Source organism: Ranitomeya imitator, chromosome 4 (genome assembly GCF_032444005.1).
Source record: "Ranitomeya imitator isolate aRanImi1 chromosome 4, aRanImi1.pri, whole genome shotgun sequence".
NCBI classification, from domain to species: domain Eukaryota; kingdom Metazoa; phylum Chordata; class Amphibia; order Anura; family Dendrobatidae; genus Ranitomeya; species Ranitomeya imitator.
In genome coordinates this window covers 589,845,970-589,864,560 of record NC_091285.1, presented here as the reverse complement: position 1 = coordinate 589,864,560, position 18,591 = coordinate 589,845,970, and the positions used below count along the sequence as shown (strand labels likewise).

Here is an 18,591-nt window from a genome sequence, read left to right as displayed (position 1 = left end):
GCAGTGCCTTTTACCTGCGGATTAAATCCGCAGAGCTCCAAAATCCGTGTGCACATAGCCTTCATGTATGTGAACATTTATCTAGCTGTATTTTTATATGTACGTATATGTATGTTTGTATGTAGATGTGTGGTCGTGTGCATTATTTCTTTATATAGAACTGTATTTAGATTGTGAGCCCCAATGGGGACAGCGATGATAATGTGTGCAACCTGTAAAGCGCTGCGGAATATGTTAGCGCTATATAAAAATAAAGATTATTATATTATTACTACCTATCAGTGAGTGTCTATGTGTGATGTGCCTGTAATCATGTCGTGTCCGTGTGCACAGTATCCGCATCCATCTACATTTCCACACACCCTCTCCTCATCTCTGTGCACTTGTGTACATGCATGTGTGCCCCTGATGTGCAGCTATCTATCGTGGATGTATATCGTGCGTGTTTTCTGCGTGTCCGCTACCGCACCGCTCACACGCGCTCACTCCTCCTGCAGCACGGGAAGGGTTAAGCCCCATCCCGTCTCCCCTCGCCGCGCAGGCCCCGCCCAGCTCCCGCCCCCCGCCGGTGATTGGCTGCCGGCTCCGAGCCTTTGAAGTGGTGTTGAGCGCTGTGGGCCGGGTCTCGCAGGCAGAGCCTTGCAGCCAGCTGGAGGGAAGGGAGCACAAGGGGAATCTCTGCGCCCTGGACATCCCTCCTCCAAATGAGCTGTTCTCCCCGTGGATCTTACACCGACACTGAGCCACACAAGTGCATCTCTCCGGCGGCGGCACCATTGGCAGCGCTAGCACCCAGCCACCCCCTGCGCCAGGCGAACAGACTGCCCATCAGGGTGCTGAAAATGCTGAGTGCACACACAGGACACTTACTGCACCCGGAGTACCTGCAGCCCCTGTCCTCCACCCCCGTCAGCCCCATAGAGGTAAGGAGCGCAGCGCCGCCTGCGGACTGTGGGGGGGCGCTCCCTGCTGTCATGTGGGGGGCTCATCTCACGGCTCAGACATTCCTTGTGGGATTTACAAGTTGGAGCCTTAGGGAGCTGTGTGCAAGCGCAGACCCCTAGAAGTGCGGGACACCAGGGGGGCACAGACCCCTAGAAGTGCGGGACACCAGGGGGGCACAGACCCCTAGAAGTGCAGGGCACCAGGGGGGCGCGGACACCTGGAAGTGCAGGGCATCTGAGAGACATGGACCCCCTATAAGCACAGGGCATCTGAGGGGCGTGGACCCCTATATGCACAGGGCATCTGGGAGACATGGACCCCTATAAGCACAGGGTACCAAGAGGGTGTGGACCCCTATGAGCACATGGAATCTGGGGGGGCATGGACCCCTTATAAGCACAGGGCATCTGGGGGCGCAGACCCCTATAAGCACAGGGAATCTGGGGGGGCATGGACCCCTTATAAGCACAGGGCATCTGGGGGACACGGACCCCTATAAGCACAGGGCATCTGGGGGACACGGACCCCTATAAGCACAGGGCATCTGGGGGCACGGACCCCTATAACCACAGGGCATCTGGGGGGCACGGACCCCTATAACCACAGGGTATCTGGGGGACACGGACCCCTATAACCACAGGGTATCTGGGGGACACGGACCCCTATAACCACAGGGCATCTGGGGGCACAGACCCCTATAACCACAGGGCATCTGGGGGACACGGACCCCTATAACCACAGGGTATCTGGGGGGCACGGACCCCTATAACCACAGGGCATCTGGGGGGCACGGACCCCTATAACCACAGGGTATCTGGGGGTCCCGGACCCCTATTGCTGGTGATGGCAGTGAGGTGAGCTCTCCATTGTGATCTGCTCCCTACACGCCCAGTGATGTTTGATTTGTGCCAGACACAGCCTTTCATTACTAGGAGTGCTGTGTTTGCATTCCTTGTACTATGAGACTTTGTAATGTTCCCCTTTACAAGACGTGGCTTAAGGTACGAGATTAGGAAGCCCATTCATTGTGAGTCCATCTGGTTGGACGTTACGATAATTGGCCGATCTGTTAACGATCAGACGCCACCTTGTAAAACCCTTGAATATACATTTTATATATACATACATATATTTATTACAGTGTCAGTGTGAGGCTCGGGGAATGGAAAGCCCCGGCTTTCCCGTAATTGTCCGCATCGCCCCGATGAATGGTTCCGTTTCTGGGCTGTGTATGGGTTCTTTCTGATGTAATGATGGGCTGATGTGGTGCCATCTCCTGCGCCCACATGATTTACTGCCCGGCGTGTAGCAAAGTAAATGATCGATAACGTCTCATGTTCGCTCACTCGTTCTTCCGATCTGCTGCAGTGGATGAGATTTCATAACTGGGTTAAAAAAAAACAACTTTTTTTTTCCCTCCCATCGCTTTCCGATAAGCAAATCTTATTTATTATTTTAATAACGCATACGGGTTCATTGCCGGTGACAACGTTGCCGTTTGCATCAATTGTTAATGGCTTTCATATTTTTAATAGTCTCCTGAGTTTTCCTGTAATATTTTATTTCCACCCACTTTCTAATTAAATTATATTTTTGATCTTTATGGGTTTGTCTTCCTCCCCCCTCCCCTTCGCCCCATCGCACCCCCCTTCTTCCCCACCCCCTCCTCTTTCCTCCTAGTCAGTTCACCGGCCCCTGTCATTAATCATTCCTTGGCAGTCCCTAATGATAAAGTTTCACGAGATTTATGGCCTGGAAATAATAGCTGGGTTCTGTTGAATAGAAGCGATGGAAAAAAAAAATAGGAGAGGTTTAATCAATGTGGTTTATATTTTCTCAGGCCGTTCTCCGATTTGGTCATCCCGAATCTCAATTAATTTACAGAGGGACATAATTTGCCTTCATGGCTTTGAGTAATGTAGTAGTAACTGGTAGACGAAAGGGAATGAAGCATTTAGGTGCAGTGTAGGCATTTAACAATGTGTGTGCTGGGCACGATCCCTGAACTGAAGAGCTAGCCATCGTCCCGGACTCTTCTCACAAGTCGTTGCATTTCCACTAACATGTCTTTCATTATTATTTGTAGTTGGATGCCAAGAAGAGTCCACTCGCTCTCCTGGCTCAGACCTGTTCACAAATTGGAAAGCCGGATCCTCCGCCATCCTCAAAACTCAACTCTGTGACTTCCAGCGGGATAAGTGAGAAAGAGAGCAGCCGTTCATCCTCACTGAAGCTCGGCGAGTCTCCCCTGGAGGACAAGTCCAGCTTCAAGCCCTACTCCAAAGGAGGAGAGAGCAGGAAGGAAAGTAGCTCTTCTAATGGCAGCAGTTCAGATAAGGCTGGATTTAGGGTGCCCGGTGGTTCTTGCCAACCATTTCCTCCTCATGCTCCATCCCCATCATCAAGAGTGAGCTCTCCAGGACAGCACTGTGACTCTAAAACTAACGAAAGCCAAGACAAAAAAGAACCCGAAGCCATCAAAATCAGCTCAGATGTGTCCCAAGCCAACACTACTCTCACAAGAGCCAGTACTAGCAACTCCAGTGCAGAGTCCAGCCAAAGTGGAGACATTACTCCCATCAGCAAATCCGAGCAACCATCTCTTGGGTCAGGCCATGTGGCACCAGTTTCTCCCTATAAACCTGGACACTCGGTCTTCCCTCTTCCACCCTCTGGCATTGGATATCATGGATCCATCGTGGGGGCCTATGCTGGATACCCATCCCAATTTGTCCCTGGGTTGGATCACACCAAAACAAGCCTGGTTGGAAATCAACTCCCTGGGACTTTAGGTTTGCCAGGAAAACCTCCAAGCTCCAGTCCTCTGACTGGTGCCTCTCCTCCGTCTTTCATGCAAGGATTATGCAGGGACCCGTATTGCTTGAGCTACCACAACGCCTCCCACCTGGGCTCCAGCAGCTGCTCTACCTGTGTGCACGATCCATCGGCCCTCAAGTCTGGGTACCCGTTGGTGTACCCCAGTCATCTTCATTCGGTGCACACCACGTTGTCTTCCAGCGTCACCCCTTCCCTGTCTGGTCATCCTCTCTACACATATGGCTTTATGCTCCCAAATGACCCAGTCCCCCATATATGCAACTGGGTGTCTGCCAGTGGACCTTGTGACAAAAGATTTGCCACGTCAGAAGAACTTCTTGCCCACTTACGGACACACACAGCTTTGCCTGGGGCTGACAAACTTTTGGCTGGTTACCCTACATCTGGTTTGGGTTCTGCTGCTTCCTGCCACCTACACCTTCCACCCACAGGGCCTGGAAGTCCTACCACATTGCCGGGGTCTCTGTCTTTAAGGAATCCCCACACTTTGGGACTAAATAGGTACCATCCGTACGGAAAAAGCCACCTAACACCGAGCGGTCTCCCTGTGCCCTCGTTACCAGCAGGATCTTACTACTCCCCATACGCTCTTTATGGACAGAGGTTAACGTCAGCTTCAGCGCTAGGATACCAGTAAATAGAACTCGCCAACCCATAGACTGTATATTTATTTACTGTATGTTAGCTTCAAGCTGGGAATATTAAGTGCATTATTTACAACAACAATCCAATGGTATGCAAACATTCTGTGCCCCAAACAGTTCTTTTGCATTATCATGTTGTCTTCCATTTGGCCTTTTTTTCATGTTTGTTTTACTTTTATTTGACTTTTTTTTTCCACTTTTCTGTTTTGCATGATACTCATCGCTTAATCTGCCTTTTCATTTATCTTCCCTATTTTTTTTTTCTTTTCCCAAAGGGGGATTAAAAAAAGCCTCCTTTTCTAATTTTGTACAGCTCTAAAGAAGTGTATTTTTTTTGTAATGTGTTCTTGGCATGGTGGGAACGGGTGGGAGAAGAGAGTTAAAAAAAAAAAATTTGCGTTGGTTGCTATCCAGAATTGGCAAATCTTATTTTGTTTAATAAATGAAAACTTAATTATCCGCACTGTGTTCTTTTAAATGACATTCAGAATTATTTTTTTTTCTTTATTTCCCCTCATGCTTTTTGAAATAGTTTTCACATGGGTAACGTGCATAACATTACATGAAAGAAAACCTCAATGCCAAAGCGTTCAATAGTACAATATCTGGAATGTATTGATTACAATAAACATTTTTTTTTGCTATTAAAATATTTAGAGATTGTTTATGATTTTAATAACTGAACTACATTGTAGTCGTTGTAAATTAGGGTTCTGGCGCCACCTGCTGGTCTTTATAGGCACTGCGCAAATGCTACCAGTCCTACACGCAAGGTGCGATGTCTCCTAAACACAGTTAGAAAAACAACTAAATGCTAAAATAGTAAGGATACATTTCCTTTGTAGATATTTTTCTGGGCGCGCGCAGATATTGCAGAGCTGAATTTGCCTTTCACATTTTCCTTTTGTAAAGTGTTAATCCAAAATAGCCTCGTGTTGGGTTATGCCAAATTACAAACTCGTCTGTTACATCGGTAAATATGTCCGATTTATTTAAACACCTATCGTCTACAAAATGACTAATTATAACAGTTTATGGATTATTGTAGGAAACAAATATTATGATTATATATAATTTTTTTTATTTATTCATTTTTAAATATTGATTGTTTTAGAATTTGGTTTTGCTTTTTTGTTATTTACACCTATAGATGAGAACATACTTTTACTTTGCCGGTTGCAAGTATCTTAATGCCGTGGGTGGCTTTCACTATACATGATGGATCCCGGTGCCCTACAGTTGCTCTCCGCAGAGTGACAGATAATCCATTGTGGTAATTGGCATGTAAGTAGATGGCATTTTATAGATACCACAGTAGGTATTCCCAGTGATTGAGATGTCACCATTCCCTACGTGACGCGGGGACACATTCCCCTAACCTTGACCGCAGCTGATGTTTGCATAAATGTGTTTGGGCTTTCAGTAAACGGCTATTTCTAAGGCGCAGAGACCGGGCTTATTATTTGTGTCTCTCGATTCCATTTATTGAGGCTCCGCAGTCTTCTGGTGATGATATGCGAGTATAAAGGCGGAAGACATTATTATATATATATTATTTTGTCTTTGGTCCATAAGCAGAATAATTGTAGGGTGGGGACTTTATCCATTAATAAAGAGGACGGCAGCGCCTAAGTGACGGCTCATTTATCAATAATTAAATGGAAAGGTGTACGGAGAGGGAGATTTACTATGCAGGTACCTATATGCTTGCTCTACGTAGGAGTATAGCTATAGATGCTATATATACATAGATTTAGTTTACTTAACGTGTGATATATATATATATATATATAAAAATATAAATATAATATAGGCTATTACTGATTTTAAAAGATATGGCAGAGCGGAGTTTGTCATTTGGCACAACTTGTATGACAACAAAGTATCTTTTGATAGTCCTGCCAAGTTTAATTATATATATATATATATATATATATATATATATATATATATATATATATATATATATATATATATATATATATATATATATATATATCGTATATATATATATTCTTACGCGCACTTATAGCCAGCACCTGGACAAATGGTTTTGGGTTTTTTTAACACAAAAAAATAAGTGCTGGCTATAAGTTAATAAGCAAATATTTTGCTGACGTTTTTTCTCTAACTTTTTTTTTTTTTATCTTTACCTTTTGTTTTCTTGTCCTTTTTTTATATCCTTTCTTTTTTAATGCATTTACAAATAAAATACTCTTACAACAGAAATATATCCGTATTAAAAAGGCCACAAAAGCACATGAAATTCCGGCTCTTTCTTAAAAAAAAAAAGCCAAAAGGAAGCCTAAAAGAAACCGATTAGACCAATTCAGTCTGCTGCATCCATTGGCATATTGTATTAATAGTGCAGACGAGCGACTATATATATATATATATATATATAATTTTTTTTTTTTTTTTTTTTTTTTTTTTTTTTTTTTAATGCGTTCATGTGCACATATTTGCCGGAGCTGAAATTGCTGTAGATCTGAAAATGAGATCTAAATATTAAAGAGAAACAAGTTTACGGCACAAAGGCTGCCAAGCACAGATGTAAATGGTTGCCTTAGTTTTCATTATTTGCATCTGCTGTGGTTTCCGTGTCTATATGGAAGAGCCACCGATGTCTCGGCTGTTGGATGGACGTAGTAGGTGGCGCACGTCTCGTTCTGCAGGTCCTCCGACTTCCGCGTCAGACGCCACTCAATGTGCCGCCTAACTGTACACGCGTCCTATTAATATGGATCTTTTTTATAATGACCCCATTTATGCTCGGCAATAATGACATCTGTAGACGATGACTCAGTTTGGTTAATCACTAGTTTATAGTTTTACACCTTCTCTTGCTTTTAATGAACCATTAACACCTTTTTAATTGCTGACAATGTCTGTAAAGGGCCGAGAAGTATAATAGTACAATTATATAAACATTGTGAGGTTGCAGTATTCTTCTACAGATGCAGCAGAGCCGAGTTGATCATCTGACGCAGCTCCCTTCTAGATTTATCTGCTAAAACAGGAAAAACAACATGGCAAACCCAGCACTGCTGCATCTGTACAGGTCACAGGCACACGGAATAATACATGGGAAGGGATTAAAGGCCATATAAACTTACACATCCATTGTGCTGAAAATAAAAAAATTAAGTATAATGGATGCCAAAATTTACATGGCCATTAATCCTTTCCCATGCAAAATTCTGTAAGCTGGTGATCTTTAATATACAGGTGTAGCAGTGCTTTATTTATTTATTTTTTTAATAAATCCTTTCCTGGAGAGTAAGAATAGATGACGACGGTGTTTTTATGCAATCTGAAAAAAAAATTACTGTAGGTGAGCCATTTTTTTTTTTTTTTTTTATTGCCATAAGCCAAGATGGCCTAAGATACTTGGGAGTTGCGTGTCCAGGACTGTGAATTGTGAGAACTATAAGGATTTTTACTGGGGTCGCACAATGCAGGACCCCAAAAATATACAGAGACTGCCTGAAACGATGAAACGTATTCCCGGTTAGGCCAGGACGACCCTTAATGTGGTGATAATGATCACCTCGTTAATACAGAAGTGAGTGGATGCAACAAATAAATGCCTGTCATTGGTCAGGAACGTCTATTAGACGCGTTTTCCCATTGTAATTATGACCTGGGTTTGTAGCGAGCCGACATACATTCATACTAAACGTACGCCAGGGCAGTCTATAGAATTGTGAATAACAGGATTAGAAAAATAGATATGCTTTTTTTCACTCCAAGAAACAGCGCCACTGTTGTCCATAGGCTTTGTCTGGTATTGCATCTAATTAAGATTAATGGAGAAAAAGTTCAATATTCCAGAAATATTTTAGAATTTACAATTTACGTCACATCTATGGACAAGTTAATGGTGGTGTAAAGGAAATGGGGGCTAACGATGAAGAAGAAGCAGACGTGGCGTGAATTCTCCACATAGATCTTTGCCATATGCCAGTAGCTATCCTGTTCTCTGTACCGGAAACCTAAGATGACTCCGCTCCTCCATTCTCCCTCTCAGACCTTTGACCCCATATCCACTATGATCCTCTCTGGAGAGACCTCCATTACAGGAGATAGGGGCTCATGTGTGGGTAGAGACCCTCGAAAGTCTGTTTCATGACATATTACAAATAGCTGGGTCTTATGATGAGCATAGCCGACAGCTTATAATAACCAGTGCTGAATTATTAGCTGCGGCTTTAGTGACCATGACATTGTGGCCTTTAGGGAACTGCATTAATAGCAATTTCCTCCTATAATCCCCACTGTTGATGGTTCATATAATACGGGCAATAGCGCACATTTCTTGTCATGGACAGGACTGCGGTATTTTCCAACCTTTGGCTTCGGATGTTGTAACACTACTACTCCTATCATGTCTTGCCTGCTGGAGCGGTTGGAAACCACTGACCTACTGTATACTCTCTACGATTAGCAGGATTAAAGCGGTTGTCCAGGGAATGGAAATTACTATTCTAGTGGCATAGACTGGTATAAAAAAGTAGTAATACAGCTCCCTCTCTGAGGTGTAGCCAGTCATGCACCTTCCAGTGCTACTTTAACACATTGTACATTTTGGAGAAATGCCCATTACCCGAGCTCAGCAGGGCAATCCTGCAGCCAGTGACCGGCTGATCGGGCATTTGTGCCCATCTCCAGTATGTCGAGACAATCGGGGAGTACCAGTGATTGGCTTAGTGGGCACTTTTTGCATGTTGAGATGCAGCCAATGAGGATTAGGTATGAATCACAATGATCGTTGAGGGGGATTATTACTCCTGTTATTTTTTTTATTCCTGTACTGCGCTCAACATAGGACAGCGCTTCCTTTGTCGGCTTGTGATCAGACCAATGGGTGAAACTTACTATTTACAGCCCATTTTTTATACTATGAATTAGCGTTGATAATAGAAGACCAGAGCGCCTCGCTAACACATAGTCTGCCACTATTTCCATATGCTAGGACAACCCCTTCCCGTTCCCCATGCTTGGGCCCGATAAAGTAAAAAGGCTTATTTTCACCTCTCGTGACGGTGCCGGCACTCGCGGTCCCAGGGCTCTCATGACGGTGCCGGCTCTCGCAGTCAAGGGACTCTCGTGCGGTTGTATGACACGTGGTGCCCGGCGCCCAATCAGCGCTGGCGTCACTGTCCCCACCTCCTGTCCAATTGAACATGAAGAGGAAGTCAGAAATCAGCTGCAGCCCGGACTTCCTCTTCATGTTCAATTTGTCCGAAAGCGGGGCCAGTGACGCCAGCGCTGATTTGGCGTTGGGGGTCACATGTCACAACACACCACGAGTGCCGACACCGCGGGAATGGTGCCGGCACAGTTGGTAAGTATAAGCTTTTTTTTATTTTGTCGGGGCCAAGTATGAGGAACAATAAGGGGTCGGCCTAGTAGTAGACAACACCTTTAAAGGAATTTTGTTATTAAATTTCTTTTATCAGATTTCTGCATTTGGTCTTGAGAAAAAAAAAAAGACTGCACTTTATGTAAGTTTAAACATGTAAGTGAAAAAGTGATATGTCATCCATGTGTCTGTTTTTACCATCATTGTTTTCATGGATGGATAAAGAAAGAAATGACTAAGCTTCTCCTATACTTTACAATGTTAAATATGGATGGCACACAGACGCCATTCGTGTGCTGCAAGTGTTTTACACGGATCCATAGACTTGTACTGGCCCTTGTCATCTGTGCTGCTAGAAAAAAAAATGGACATGTGAACAGCACCATAGTTTATAATGGGTACCATAATTATCTAGATAATGAAAAATTAACAATATTAACTATTTGCATGCTGCTAAAAAAAGATCCTGTGAAAGATTTAGACATTGCTTCCATTTGCCCTATCTGCTTTGCAATGTGCACATCCACTTGGTGAGCTGAAGGCTGCTGGACTCACATGCTCAGTCACTCACTGCATGGTGATTCTCCGCTCACTGCAGATCAGCTACTAGAAATGGCTTTCTAATACCATCATACTGTTACTGAACTGTTACCAACACCAATTACAATACCACGATTTAAGGCAATTATTACTGCCACACCACATATTACCTCCACATAACGGCCGAATGCCACCACCATTATTGATGCTTGACCACTGCCCTATTCATGTAGCCCCATATAGAAGTAATGGAGCGACAGTCATCCCACATGCAACTCCATTTCGTTCGCTGTTTGGAGATATAAATTCCCAAATCTATCAATCGATGCAGGTCCCAGCTGTGGGACACCCACTGATCCTACATATTATCTGGACAACCCCCTTATGCAGCCCGTCATTTTTCAGTGTAAGTAGTGGAGCATGACATCAAGGTTTCTTTGTTACCGTATTTTTTAACTGTATCTGTGTCTTGAAAATGCAGATACAGTTAAAAGCAGTACCTGTCTCTAAATCCAGGCCGGTCCCTCTACCTTCCAGGCCCAGCTGTGCTGTTTGTAATGCAATCATTGCCCTATTGCCAGCCCAGCAGCACCAACAGGACACATGAAATCAAATAATCATTAAAAACAGTATTTTTAATGCTATAATCTGGATGAGAATGGGACTGATTTTTTTCTACGCTGGTGTGACTCCAGACTGAAGCAGATATCAGCCTTTCAAGATTTTTGGTAACTTAACATTTTGAGAGTGGACAGCAACTGCGGCGAAGACAGCTCTGTGACCGATGTCATATTAGTAATTGTACTAGGTCACATATTTCTCAATTCTGTCATATTGTTAGTGAATATTTATAAAACTGTCAGCAACAAACATTCGAAAAAGGTCAAAATGGAGGTGTCATCAAGTCCAGGAATCCTTGTTGGTTGGATGTATGGTAACTGTGGCACCCCAGGAGTCCGGTTGCCACAGTGGCATTGCCTCCCTCACAGGGGGTGATGTCATGCCTGGAAACAAGGAGGGTCCCTTTACCAGGTAACACCAGCAACCAACACTTTTCCTACTCCAGACAAGGGGGAGCTTTAACACCTGGTTTCAGGGGAGTTTCCCTATAAGTTCTGGCCTGGAGTTGGAGTTAGTAGTCTGAGTCTAGTCTGTGAGCGGAGAGGAGAAGAGAGAAGTCGAGGAGAACCTGGGGAGTGGAGCTGTGATCAAGCTCACCCCCAGAACAAAGTGCTGACAAAGAGGACGCCAGAGTCCTTGTCTGTGTGGGCGCTGTACTCCCCGACAGCCAAATCTGGAGAGCAGGGAACTGCAAGCTCCCTAGCCACACCAAACACCCGGAGGCACCACAGCTGGCCAAGAGCCCCCGGGGCTGCCAGTGAAAAGGCAGTGTCCATGATAGGCTCACGCTGTCTGCCATACAGGTTAGAAGCAACAAGCAGGAGAGGAACTTGAGCAGAGCTTAAAGCAGCAAGGACTTAAGAGAATAGTGCAGAAGGAAGGCCTCCAAACCCACCTGGTTCAGTGGATCCTAAGTTGCTTCCAGGCTGCCCGGACCCCATCATCACTTGTTACCCATGCCCCGGACTGCACCTGCAATTAACAGAGGTAAAGGAAACTGCAATCATTGTGCCCTCCAATCATTTGCCGCACCCTCAGTCCTGCACCCCATCGTCTACGATCCCTTACCAACTCTACCGGTAGCCCTTTGGCCCCGCTCCACCTGTGGGGAGCAGAACCATCCCAGCTGCATCACCATCGGCCCCAGCGGTCCCCTTAAGCAACGTCGGCCATCCATTGCCCAACACCCCAGGTGGCGTCACAAACTAACTCCCTATAGACTTTATTTCCCCTTCATTTCATTAATTTTATTGGGCGCCCAGGGCCACGGACCGGGTCACTGCTGCCGCGACACCCCCTTTAGAACCGTCAGACGCGGCCCGAGTACCCCACGGTCCTAGCGGGCACTCCATATCTATGAGCTGATCACTGGCATCTACATGGGTTTACCCCACTATGGTGCACTACTGGAATGGAAGGTCCCTGGAGGGGATGACGGAAGGGGCCACATGGGATTGTGGCACATAAATGAGTATGAGTTTTATGGTTTAGGAATCCTAGTTAGTAAATCAATCTTTCTATCCCATTAGGCATAATGGTTGTGAGGTAATTCTGCTGGCCACTCAAGGGAGCTCAGCCCTATCCTTAGTACCAGTGGCTCGTGATCCTTGATTGGCTGAGTCGGCCGACTGGTCCTTGGTGCTGATTGGACGCTATTCTGGCAGCAAGTGGACTAGTTAAACGCCCTCAGGGTTTTGGATCCCCTCAGCCAATGTTTAGCATCTGGAAGAGATACACCGGCCCGCACCTTTGTGTATTTTCAGGTCATCTTTTTATGTTGTCTGGTTTTATTGGAGGGATAAATTAACCCATGCAGCATCAATAGTAAAAAGATCTAATGTTAAAAATAATTAAAAAAATGGTTATTCTCACCTTCCGACGTCACCCGATCTCCTCAGTGGTGCACGCGGCGGCTTCCGTTCCCAGGGATGCTGTGTGCGAAGGACCTGGGATGATGTCAAGGTCACGTGACCGCGACATCATCCCAGATCCTTCGCACACAGCATCCCTGGGAACGGAAGCTGCCGCGTGCACCACTGAGAGACGGGAGGACTCCGGGGGCTATCGGAAGGTGAGTATATCCCTATTTTTTATTTTAATTCTTTTTTTTTTAACAGTGATATGGTGCCCAGTCCGTGGAGAAGAGTCTCCTCTCCTCCACCCTGGGTACCACCACCCATGATCCGCATAGCCCCATGCGGGAAGTAAGCGGATCAATGCATTCCTGTGTGCGGAATCACCGCGATTCCGCAAATTAATGAACATGCTGCTTTTTTTCCGGAATGCGTTTCCGCTCAGGAAAAAAATGCAGCATGTGCATACAAAATGCGGATTGCATTCTTTTAATCGGATGCTTAATGTGAGCGTTTTTTTCGCAGTTTTATCGCGTTTTTATAGCGAAAAAAACGTGAAAAATCCGGAAGGTGTGCACACAGCCTTAATGATTCAGAAATGCACTCTATACATTGTTAATGTGGTAAATGACTATTCTAGCTGCAAACATTTTGTTTGTAATGCAATATCTTCATAGGTGAAAAGAGGTCCATTTCCAACAACCATCAATCCAGTGTTCTTATGGTACTTTGTGTTTGCTAACTGTGTAAGAAGGCTAATAGATTGTTAGAATACCCTTGAAAACCCTTGTGCAAGTATGTTAGCACAGCTGAAAACAGTTTGGCTGATTAGAGAACCTATAATCCTGACCTTCCTTTGAGCTAGTTGAGAATCTGGAGCATTACATTTGTTGATTCCATTAAACTCTCAAAATGGCCAGACAAAAAAGAATTTTCATGTGAATCTCGACAGTCTATTCTTGTTCTTAGAAATGAAAGCTATTCCATGCGAGAAATTGCCAAGAAAACTGAAGAACTACAAGTACTACTTACTTCAGAGGAGAGCACAAACAGTCTTCAACCCGAGTAGAGAGAGAAGTGGGAGGCCCCGCTGCACAACTGAGCAATAAGACAAGTACATTCTGCTCTTCTAGCACTTGGGGGCTCTGCATATGGAGTCTACAAACTATTCTAGGAAAATCTGCATTCCAGAGTCTCGCCGTATGGATACGCAGTATTGTACAGCCACATATGGGGTATTTCTACATTCAGCAGACATTGTGTGACAAATTTTGGTGTAATTTTTACCAATTTCCCAGTGTGAACATTTAAAATCTGGGACTACAACAACGTTTTGGTGGTAAAAATGTAATATGATCACTGCACCTCAAGATGAATTCATTGAGAGGCTTAGTTTGTAAAATCGGGTTATCACGAAGGGAGTTATAAGTGACACTCACCAATGCTATCTCCTGGGAAGACAGGACCCGGAGATAGCCACAGACTCCCAGGAATGGGGGGGCAAGCGAGACTGGGGAGAGATTGCTTCAGGCCTGACAGGACCTGAATCACCTGACTGCTGGAGGGTGTGGCCCAGTGGTGTAGGAAGGGGGGTGCGGGGGGGGCGGTCCGCCCCGGGCGGCACAATGCGGGGGGCGGCCGGCGCTGCAGGAGAAAGAAAAAAAAAAAAAAAAAAGACGCCCCTTTAAATCTTCGGGCGGCGCCGTCCGCCGCCACGACCAGGCTCCCCCAGCCCCTGGGCCCCCGCCCCCCGCTCTAATACTCACCTCTCCTGGTTCCTGCGGCGCCGGCAGCTACAGCGTCCTCTGACTCTGCGACGTCTCAGAGCAGAGGGCGCGATGACGTCACTACTGTGCGCGCCGCTCTGCCTCTCTGTCCTGAGCGTCGCAGAGCCGGAGAGACGCTGACTGCACCGGACCTGCGCTGGGAACGGGAGAGGTGAGGATTTTACTTTTTTTTTTTTTTCTTTATGTCTGACTCTGGGGGCAATGCTGGAGACCATGGGGCAGAATGCTGGACACAATGGGGCAATACTGGAGACCATGGGGCAGAATGCTGGACACAATGGGGCAATACTGGAGACCATGGGGCAGAATGCTGGACACAATGGGGCAATACTGGAGACCATGGGGCAGAATGCTGGACACAATGGGGCAATACTGGAGACCATGGGGCAGAATGCTGGACACACTGGGGCAATACAGGAGACCATGGGGCAGATTGCTGGACACACTGGGGCAATACAGGAGACCATGGGGCAGATTGCTGGACACACTGGGGCAATACTGGAGACCATGGGGCAGATTGCTGGACACACTGGGGCAATACTGGAGACCATGGGGCAGATTGCTGGACACACTGGGGCAATACTGGAGACCATGGGGCAGATTGCTGGACACAACGGGGCAATACTGGAGACCATGGGGCAGATTGCTGGACACACTGGGGCAATACTGGAGACCATGGGGCAGATTGCTGGACACACTGGGGCAATACTGGAGACCATGGGGCAGAATGCTGGACACACCGGGGCAATACTGGAGACCATGGGGCAGAATGCTGGACACACCGGGGCAATACTGGAGACCATGAGGCAGAATGCTGGACACACCGGGGCAATACTGGAGACCATGGGGCAGATTGCTGGACACACTGGGGCAATACAGGAGACCATGGGGCAGATTGCTGGACACACTGGGGCAATACTGGAGACCATGGGGCAGATTGCTGGACACACTGGGGCAATACTGGAGACCATGGGGCAGAATGCTGGACACACTGGGGCAATACTGGAGACCATGGGGCAGATTGCTGGACACACTGGGGCAATACTGGAGACCATGGGGCAGATTGCTGGACACAACGGGGCAATACTGGAGACCATGGGGCAGATTGCTGGACACACTGGGGCAATACTGGAGACCATGGGGCAGATTGCTGGACACACTGGGGCAATACTGGAGACCATGGGGCAGATTGCTGGACACACTGGGGGCAGGACTTGGGGCATGATTGGAGACATGGGGCAGGATTGGATCATGGGGCAGGACGGATACGATGGAGGCTGGTGGGGCAGGATGGGGAGATCATATGGGGTAGAATGGATACTCATGAGTGCAGGATACGAGAACATATGGCTGGAGCCAGGAATGAGATAAACGGGGCCAGGGTGGGGAATAGTGTTACCATAGGGGCTAATTAAGGGATATTATTACTGCAGTGATGTATTTATTTTATTTTTTGAGTATACTGTTTTAAATGGGGGGGCGGTACTGTTATTGTGCAGAGTGACACTATATCGCCTTTTTGTCTTCATGTGGTGTAATGTAGAAGTTGTGAAAAATTAAGTAATGTGTTCTGCAAGCGGAGCTCGAGATAACTGTGTTATTTCCTGCAGAGACGAGTCCTGGCTGGAAGGAATGATGGCGGTCTGTGCTGGATGAAAGATGAAGGACTTCACCTAGAGACGTCACTGGTGAGTCAGTGTTACCTATACACTGACACTATACACTGTATACTATATACAGCGGTCCTGTGTACAATGTCACCAGTGATCACTGTATTACCTATACATTATATACAGAGTTCCTGTGTATAATACCACCAGTGATCTCTGTATTACCTCTACACAGACACTGCATACTAAGTACAGATCTCCTGTGAATACTGGCACTTATGGTGATAGTATTGTGTTTTTTTTTATTACTGATCAGTATTGTAGTATTCAGTCACTATGTGGTGGTAATATGTGGTCTGGAAATGGTGTTGTGGTATTTGTCCCTTGTATGTAGTATTATTCGGTCACTATGTGGTCTGGTCATGGTGTGGTGGTATTAAGTCACAGGTTTGGCATGTGGGGGTGACACCATTAGGCCCAGTTTAAGTTCTACAAAACAGGAAAACCATTTTTGGTAACCTTTGTGTGTATTGAGCCGGGGGGGGGGGGGCGCCAAACTCGGGAACAGCCCCAGGCGGCAAAAGCTCTAGCTACGCCTCTGGTGTGGCCTAAGCTCCAGGGAGCTTGAAGCTGAAGGAAAACTTCTAGAAAGGTAACTAAAGAACAGAGCTACCAAGGGGCACAGACAGAGGCATAAACAGATCAGGCCGGGGTCAGAGCATGGTATGGCATAACGGTACCAAAGGACAAGACAGAAAGGATAGTAGGGGCCAAGTAGAGGTCAATACCAAACGGACAGAGAAAGTACAGAGACGGAATCCAACAAACAGTATCCAGAGAACAGACCGAGTCAAAAAGCCAAGGGATCAAGCAAACCAGCACACAGCACAAAACTCACTCAGGGGTCAATACACTTACACAAGAGCGGAAGTATCACTGACAAAGGAAACTGCCAGATGGCGGCTATAAAAAGTCCACCCAGGATCAATGTGAGGCTACAGGAACCCTAGAAGAACCGACCCAGACGAACCATGACATGGGTCACTTATGGGGGTTCTTCTATTCTGGCACCTCAGAAGCTCTGCCAATGTAACATGGCACCCTCAAACTAGCCCAGCAAAATTTGCACTGTAATATGATGCTTCTTCCTTTCTGAGAATTGTACTGTGCCTCAAAAGTAATGTTTGACCACATATGGTGTATCTGTGTATTCAGGAGAAATTGCACAACAAATTTGGGGTTCTATTTTCTCCTGCTATCATTGGAAAATGAAAAAAATGTGGTAAAACAACATTTTTATGGGATTTTTTTTTTCACAGAATAACGTAAAATTCTGTGAAACACCAGTGGGTACAAGGTGCTCACCACACAACAATATAAATTTCTTGGGGGGGGGGGTTAAGTTCCAAACTGTTTAGGCACATCAGGGGCTTTCCAAATGGGACATGTCATCTGCTGTTGATTCCAGCAAATTTTGCATTCAAAAAGTCAAATGGCACTCCTTCCCTTCCGAATCTTGCCCTGCACCCAAATAGTAGTTTTCCCATTGGGTATCGGCGTACTCTGGAGAAATTGCACAACAAATTGTGTGGTGTATTTTCTCTCTCCTGTTACACTTTTGAAAATAAAAAATTGTGGGGCTTCCACTATTTAGGCACATCAGGGGCTTTCCAAACGCGACGTGACACCCAGAGAACACTCCGTCAAAATCTGCTTTCCAAAGCATTACTCCATCCTTTTTGAGCCCTATTGTGTGCCCAAACAGTAGTTTTCCCCAAAAAATGGGGTATGTGCATACTCAAGACAAACTTTGGGGTCTATTTTCTCCTGTTACCCTTGTGAAAATAAAACAACAGGGGCTAAAAGAACATTTTTCTTTTTTGGGAAAAATATGATTTTTGGATTTTCCCAGCTGAACGTTATAAACTTCTGTGAACCATCTGTGGGTTCAAGGTGCTCACCAAATGTCTAGTTCCTTGAGGGGTCTAGTTTCCAAAATGTCACTTGTAGGGAGGTTTACACTCTTTAGACACATCAGTTTTCCCCCACATATGGGGTATCAGTATACTCAGAAGAGATTGCACAACAATTTTGGGGGTCCATTTTTTCTTGTTACCCTTGGAAAAATAAAACATAAATGGGTCTAAAGTAAAATATTTGCAAAAAAAGGAAGGAAGAGGACTTGAACTCTAGCGCCACCTGTTGGAAGTAGCGATGCTGCAAGTCACAATCAACCCTTCCTGTGAAGCAACCGAAGGGTTGATAAACTTCTTGAATGTGGTTTTAAGTCCCTTGAGGGGTACAGTTTTTAGAATAATGTCACTTTTGAGTATTTTCTGTCATATAGGCCTCCCAAAGTGACTTCAAATGTGATGTGGTCCCTAAAAA

The 18,591-nt window shown here is 45.7% G+C and overlaps 1 protein-coding gene across 1 annotated transcript; it reads left to right on the top strand.

The window, feature by feature from the left end:
* Positions 1-623: 623 nt before the first annotated feature.
* Positions 624-4,886, top strand: ZNF703 (zinc finger protein 703). The gene is made up of 2 exons (XM_069766500.1): positions 624-923; positions 3,032-4,886. Exons 1-2 carry the CDS (start codon positions 705-707, stop codon positions 4,418-4,420), a joined length of 1,608 nt encoding a protein of 535 aa, XP_069622601.1. The 5' UTR covers positions 624-704; the 3' UTR covers positions 4,421-4,886.
* Positions 4,887-18,591: the final 13,705 nt, after the last annotated feature.

What these genes read in the sequence shown, in the direction of transcription:
- ZNF703 (XM_069766500.1), top strand. Translation starts at nt 705, where the DNA reads ATGAGCTGTTCTCCCCGTGGATCTTACACCGACACTGAGCCACACAAG. An exon ending in CCCCCGTCAGCCCCATAGAG is followed by an intron (nt 924 to 3,031) that starts GTAAGGAGCGCA and finishes TATTATTTGTAG; the next exon opens with TTGGATGCCAAGAAGAGTCC.